This window comes from Amblyomma maculatum, chromosome 2 (genome assembly GCF_055883805.1).
Source record: "Amblyomma maculatum isolate TAMU_Amacu chromosome 2, ASM5588380v1, whole genome shotgun sequence".
Classification (NCBI taxonomy): Eukaryota; Metazoa; Arthropoda; class Arachnida; order Ixodida; family Ixodidae; genus Amblyomma; species Amblyomma maculatum.
In genome coordinates, this window is record NC_139345.1 from 124,440,925 (window position 1) to 124,448,199 (window position 7,275).

At 46.1% G+C, this 7,275-nt stretch overlaps 1 protein-coding gene across 2 annotated transcripts in view; it reads left to right on the plus strand.

The window, feature by feature from the left end:
* LOC146199778 (uncharacterized) overlaps positions 1-6,454 on the plus strand; it is a 49,080-nt gene extending 42,626 nt beyond the window's left edge. Inside the window, exons 14-15 of one of the 2 annotated variants that reach the window (XM_084595250.1) lie at positions 3,169-3,460; positions 6,047-6,454. In XM_084595250.1, coding sequence (XP_084451376.1) covers positions 3,169-3,460; positions 6,047-6,145 — 391 coding nt within the window. In that variant the 3' untranslated portion in view covers positions 6,146-6,454. The remainder of the gene's footprint in view (positions 1-3,168; positions 3,461-6,046) is intronic. The other variant, XM_084595249.1, reaches the window with a different exon arrangement.
* Positions 6,455-7,275: the final 821 nt, after the last annotated feature.

Consider the following 7,275-nt stretch of genomic DNA (forward strand, 5'->3'; position numbering starts at 1 on the left):
GTACGAACGCGACCTCAAATCTCCCGAAAAGTGGCTGCCATAGTCCAGCGTTTTTCTTTTCTAATTTTTTAAAATTCCTTTTTTTGAGCGCTATACCTATAATCCTATAACGTCTTTTAATATAGCCATGCCGGAAAGCGGCACGAGGGAAGTTAGTCAATATAGCCATGCCGGAAAGCAGCGCGAGGGGAGTTAGTCACCAGCATGCACTGTGAATCAAGGTAGCGGCCACCGGCACCACCACGAATGCGAGCAATCGACGGGCGCTGCCATATTGGATTTCCCTAATTGGCTCCTCTCAGGCTGACTTGCCCATTTAGCAATCCAGTCATTATATGATCGTGGGTGCGCTAGCCGTGCTAGGCTTCATTTGGCCTTCTCAGGTCATCGAGTGAAGTGGGGAACGCTGGACTACTATGTGTTTCCCTGAGTTGGAGTGATCGATGGCGCTTTTGAAAGCCAAGAAGACGTACTTGCAAGCACAGTCGCTGACTTAATTTTCGGACCCTCAAGGGGCTGAGATAGCGTCCGGAACATCAGGCAGTCCGAAAAAACGAATTCAAGCAAAAAAAAGTCACTTTATTTAGCTAGCGGCTTGAAAAAGGGGTCAATATGCCTCTTCGGGGCACTATGTTGCCTTACAAGTCAGCCAGCTTGCACGTCGTCAAGTGTGACATTCTCGCTGCACACAGCCGAAAGCATCATCAGAGCTCGGGTTAGTTCACTGCTAGATGGCAGCACAGCCTCAGGCTCCTCGCCGTCGGAGCCCGAGTCATCACTTTCCAGCACATTTTGCCGGTGAGTTCAGCGCATAGCTTGCTGTCAGCATTAGCAAACTGCTCCAGCGTAACTTCCATGGGAATGGCTCCTGCAGTGCGCAAGGGCTCGATGAGGTCAGCACACGAAGACGGCTGATGAGATTAACTGGTGCTATCATCGGATGATGACGGCACTTCATCTCTGATTGCGAAACTCGCGTGGTGGAAGCAATTCCACAGTGTCTCCTGGGTAACCGCCTTCCGTGCATCGGAAAGCATGCTGATTGCAGACAAGTCGACACTAAGTTTTGCCGCTATCCACGCATAACGCCATGTGACTGAGCACGCGTGACCAATAGAGGTGCTTGAGTGTCCGGATATGCCTTGCTCAATGGCTGTAGTAGGGACGTCACACAGCACAACACAGGACACGTGCGACTGACGACTGTGCACGACGGCAGCACGGCAGTGCTGGCAGGGCGGTGCAGCAAGCGGTGCCTGCTGTCGAGGCTATACCAGGATGCGAGGTTTCGATGGCGGGACCAGCAGACAATATGACACGTGGGTTCGAGGTTGAAGAAAACCAAAATGGCAGCAGCCAGAAAAGCAAAATGACACCGGCGTTGTTTGCGTTTTCGGTAACTCTTGAGTCTCGAATCAAAAGAAAAAGTTTGGAAAATCGAATGAGAAGAATTTTAAACGTCCAATATATTGGTCGGTGTTATACATTGACTGTATGGAATGTGTGGCGATGCTATGGCAAGGTCCAGATTTTCAGGCATGTCCAGAAAATTGGGCATTCGAAATATCGGTCGGCGACTGTATTTTGGAAATCGTACACGTCCGAGTGTTCGGCGTTGACAGTTCGCGAAAAGGTGAAAAGTATGGATTCTGTACTACATGCGCCTGTGATGGGAGTGTTTCGCATGGCGACAAAAACGTCAAGATACATATCGCTTTACAAATGCATAAGAACTGTGTTCGTGCTGCAGAAGTGCAGGGCACGATTGGCAGTTTCTTTCAAAAGAACGCCAGAGACATTGTGATTCGTGCAGAGTGCCTCTTCACAGGGTTTCTTGTCGAACAAAACCTGCCGCTAAGCGCGAGTTGCGGAAACGTTTTGAAAAATGTTCCCCGAAAATGTAAAACAAGATCCCCTGCCAGCGGCGGTCTCCTGAATTTTCATGTTGCTAGGTTGGCAGGTATGTATTTGCAAATAAAAATAGTATAGAATTGCATAGAACTGTACACCCTACTGAAAAATACAGTATTGCTGCGAACCATTCATAGCTCGGTTCGTTGTTTTTTTAACAGCCGCCAGCATGTGGCCTTATCACTGTGATTGCAGCGTGCAAATCGGTTATGTATTCTCTGTTTGTTCATAATCGTTGTCGGGAGACACGGCTTTTTCATTTTCTTTGTTCTGGAAGATGCTTCGAGATTTATCTCGAAGGGGTCCAGCCGTGTGCTTGTATTTCTACAACGTTCCAGGTTACGCTAGTCATTGTTCACTGTTTTATCTATAGATGTTTCTTCAGCGCCTTTAAATGGAGCACTGGCGAGTGAAACGAGCATTTTCTGTTAGACGATCAATGATCACATTTGCTGTTATCGCTGGCGTCAAATTGATTAGTTCTTTTCCGGGTGCAAGTCAACTCAATAGTTTCTTTGGTGCACTCCCAGACACTTCATTTGTTGTAATTGGCCCTGTTACTATCATGTGACAATATACATATTATACAGCGTTTCGTATACCAGTTTTTTGTACAAGAGGGACACTTACAAAACTGGGTGAAGCTTTTATATTACTGCTCAATACAGTAAGGTCGTTTATTCAGCCTTTAAAGGAACTAGCAAAAAAATGTTGTAATTCATTGAACACTCGAATTATCAAACGGGCTTGTAAAATCTGTCAAAAACCATTTGCATCACAGAAATTTTGTCTTACGAACTCCTGTATGACGGATATCTGCATTTCATATAAAATCGAAGTAACAAAGAAGGTTTTTCCTGGTTTCACAAAATGCTTCATCTTTGTGCACACTGTTGAAAAGGCCCTTTTCACAAAATGGCCTCGTGTTTTGAGGATGCTTCACTGCGCAGCGCACGCCGTTGCGGTGAAGCGCACAGCGTGGGGAAACTGTGGCAAACTTTCTATATATTCGGTAATTCTGGAATATTCGGAAATTCTGAATACTATCAGTTTCTTGAATACTAATACAGAATAAATAACAAGCATATTTGATTTGTATTTAAAATTTCAAATATTCTCACAGCCCCAATTCTTTTCCAATACAGATCATGCTTCATTTTCGTCAATGGGTGCACAAACCTGGCTAAACGAATTTGCTTTAGCTGTAACCATTCTTTTTTTTTTGTCTTCCCACCTTTCTCTCTTTCCCTCCATAAGTCAGCAGGCACTTCTCGGGCAGCTGAAGCTGAAGTATCCTCAGCCGTGGCTGCAGCAGAGGATCCAAGTGAGCAATGCTCAGGTGCTTTGGCTGGGCAACGTAGTTACCGGCACCTGGGAGGATGCTCGTGAGTTTGGTCCGTGCCTGCCGCCCGCAGCGCTCAAGGCTGCGGACCTTATTCCGAGCAAGAGGGGTGACTGGCCCGTGGCACTGTGGTGGCAGCCCGCACTGCACGAGGAGGTGTCCAAACTCTGCCACCAGTATCGTGTTGGGCGCCATCGGGTGATCCAGGTGAGTGACAGCCGCTTACGTTGTGGTTGGTGGCACGTGGTTTGAAAGAAAAATGTCGAGAGCGATTGAAGAGGTTTTGGAAGTACCGCCAATGATTTGGTGGGCGTATGAGTCTGAAAGGCTTAGCCAATAGTGGCTCCTCTACAGCACACCTAGGTGGAGCCGTTGGTCACTGAAATTGCAAGAGGACAGAAGGTCCAGGCCCCATTCTCGTCCAGGAGAGGTGTGCAACGGTGATGCACCTTAGCAGGCGCGGCGGTCCTTTTCGGGAAGTGTTAAAATAATCTGCATTTTGACGGCCAAATTGGCACTCATGGCGAGGTCTTAATTACTGAAAATAGCTGGTTCCGCTGAAAAAGAGAAGCGGCAGAAACTGTTCATTGCCGTCAGCGTCAGAGAAGTAAGTCCTTTGCCGTCACGACCTTCGAATGTTGCATCTTGGGTACTGCATGACCCTGGAAAGCAGGTAAAGCTGTGTCACCTTCATGCTGAATCCAATTCATGGTTCTGGGGAGTGCACGGTGTCTCCCTTTTTCTGAAACAACTTGTGCCATGCCTCTAGAACGGTTCAAATTATTTCGACCTTGAATGGGCACGCTTAGCCAGCTCAGCTTTCGTGCTGCAGGAGGCTATAGTTTTTGTGTTGCTGGTGCATTCAAGCTGCTGGCATTCAGTGAGACAGACTCCTTGAACAACACTATTCTCTTTTTTTCTTTGCACACAGCTTGTTTCTGGAAACTGCTGTTGTAGGCCTTTCGTGCATACCTGCATTTTTCACGATGCTCTTAGCTTTCCAGTTAGCAGCCTTCACTTCAGCGTCAGGCGATGATTGAGAGATTCTCTGCAGCTTGTTATGTGCATTGTTCTCTCGCCTAATCCAGCTGTGCTTCACTGCCACTGGCAGGTGATGGCTTATATGAGGAATGGGTCGCTCCTGCGATTTCCTTTGAGCATGACACCTTGTTTTTCTGCTGTTGGATGTGAAGACCTTATGATCTAGCCAACATCTAGCACCTCTTCACTTTGATGCAGTGTTGAATCATTTACTCACTTGAATAACAGGTCATCAGGTGATGTTCTCGTTGGCTGCAGGAATACATTATATGTTAAAATATATACATGAATGACCCAACTGCCGTTTACTTTCTGTAGAGGTTAACTTGCTTGCCACAGGCTTTCAGTTGAGCCTCATACCCTAACTCCCTTCCACAGCAGTGTATTCTGAACCATATTGCCAACACTGCACGCCGGTTAGGCAATTCATCATTGCTGTCATGTGACTCTCAGTCAGGCTTTTTGCAGGAAAGCATGGTCTCCGCGGTGCCTGATTAGTGTCTTCCAGCCGCACCAGTGTAGGTTCTCCTACGATAACTTTACTGCATTGGCCTGCAAGCTCACTACTTTCCCTCTGAGTGAGCACATTGATCACACTCTTCAAAGCAGCACTTGCCTAAAGGTCAGAAAATGCCCCCTTGCTTTTGTTCACTTCATCAGTGCTTGCTAATGAAAGCAGACCTCTTGGCTTTGTTTTTGGCTACACTATCATAACTCATAGATTGTTCTGGGTGTCCATTAAGAAAATGGTCCTCTGCACAATTTCGAAAGTCCAGGATAGAGCACTTTTTGTCTTCTCTTAGTTGTAGGCATCCTTACTGTACAGTATGCATCCAGCATCACCAGGGGACCAGCACATTCATGTACGTCCAATGGAAGTCCGTTTTCGGCGAAGGATCTTCGGATCTAGCAAAGATGTCTGGTGAACATCGGTGGTTGTTTGGGGGCTTTCCAGCATCTAGCTTTCCATCAAGGGGGGTCCCATGTCCCACAGGAACCTCTGAGTGCAAACCTTGTTAATAGATTGCATGAGAGGGGAGGGTGAGCCTGAGTTCTCCCCAGGAGAGGTGGAGGTCTGCAATCTTGCTTCACCTGGGCAGGTGCACTGGTCCATTTCGGGAAACAGAGTGGCAGCCTGTCTTTTAACAGCCAAAGCTGCCCGCGTCTCTAATCTGTAGTTCTAGCAAACAGCTGGTTCTGTCGAACAAAGAGAAATGCCAGAAATTGGCCGCCGCTATCAGCCTCTCGGGAACTCTTTGTCCTCATGACCTCTGAAAACCACACCTCAATTTCTGCATGTCTGTGGAAGGCATGTTTGGCTGAGTCACCTCCCAGCTTAATTCACTGCAGCAGGAGGGGAGGAAATGGCACATTTCCTTGGATTGTGCCTTGCTATAAGACCTCCATGTCTCCAAAGAAACAACTGTCAGGTCACTTCGTGCAGCTCTGAATATGATTGATCTTAACAGTATAGCGATGAAGCATATCCAATTTTCTGGTCCTTGCTAACTTATGAAAGCTCCCTCTCTTCTGAAAGTAGTGTTGTTATTTTTAATTACAACCTATAAACACAATACAACTTTGGTCTGCCCCTCTAGGACTCATCAAACATTTGTGAAAGACACGCTGCTATGCACTTATGCTTAGATTACCTTTCAAAATTCTGACACTTGGCTGCTTGCTGTGGTGTGACAAAAGCTGTCATGTGCTGTGGTAATTTTCCTTTCTGTTTTGTTCTTTTTTTCATTGCAGGTTGCCAAAGTGTGGCGTGCCTTTTTGACCATTTTGGCATCCAGCCAGTCACATACGGCAGAATTGATGATGGCAATAGTGAAAGGGGCTGAGAAGTAATTCATTTCCTGCTGCTTTTTGTACATAGTTTCGGTTCAGTTTTGAAGGTTGTAAAAATATTCTAATACATTGTCCTGTTTCAAAAAATTGTTGCTTCATTGCCAATGACATGAACTTCATGGCTATGGCGTCTTGCCTGGTTATCAACACTTTTATTTTCTTCCAGCACATGCTGCAACCTTGGTACAGCCGAGCCCACTTACAATGAGCTTGACAGTCACATAGGTTTTGTCCGTTGCATCCAAAGTTCGTAATAAGTGGACTTGCCCTATTCCAACGAAGGAAATGCAAAGTTATAAAGAGTGGCATTTATTTATTTACAGAGTAATTTGTGGATGTCTATTTCTTCAAAGTACACACTGTCCAACCACTTTCTAAGCTCTCCAGCATGATCACATGCTTATGGCCGGAACGTTCTCTGGGGACCAGCCACTTTACGAACATGATAATGGTGATAGTGACTGAGGCATCTGGTTGTAGGTCACTATCCACCTCATCGATTCTCGATAAAGGAGCAGTGACGAAGCTACTACAGCGCCTGAGTGTGTGCAGGATGTCCTATATGCCTGCTGTCTGCGCACTACTTCCATGTGACAGCAGCGCAGAGGCAGATATCCCCGACTGGGCCGGCAATGCACACCCTGGACTTGATGGGGCCAGTAAGGTATACCTCATGAATGGTATTCACCTCAAATTAGTGATGGCAGCTTTGATCAGTGGCTGTGTGCAGCAGTTTTTTTTTTTCAATACAGCGGCCCCTTATTCTCACTTAGCACTCACTGCTTCCTCATTAGATGCTTCATCACATCATATCACTTTATTACCTTAAAGACCCCCAGTTCGGGTACTACATAAGGGGTGGATGCACGTATAAACATATTATATACACAATAAACATATTGTTAGTTAAATATGGCAGGTATGCAATTACAAAATATGGATGGGTACATGATTTCAAAAATGTTGTGTGGAATACTGTTCCAGCCTACAGCTTAGCACTGAAGGAATGATGCTCCAAATGTTGTAGTGTGGGATTGTGGACAGGTAAATAGCAGGGGATGACCAATGTGGGCCAGAGGGCTGAATTTGAAGTGAGCTAGAAAGAAATTTAGGGAACAAACACATACTGG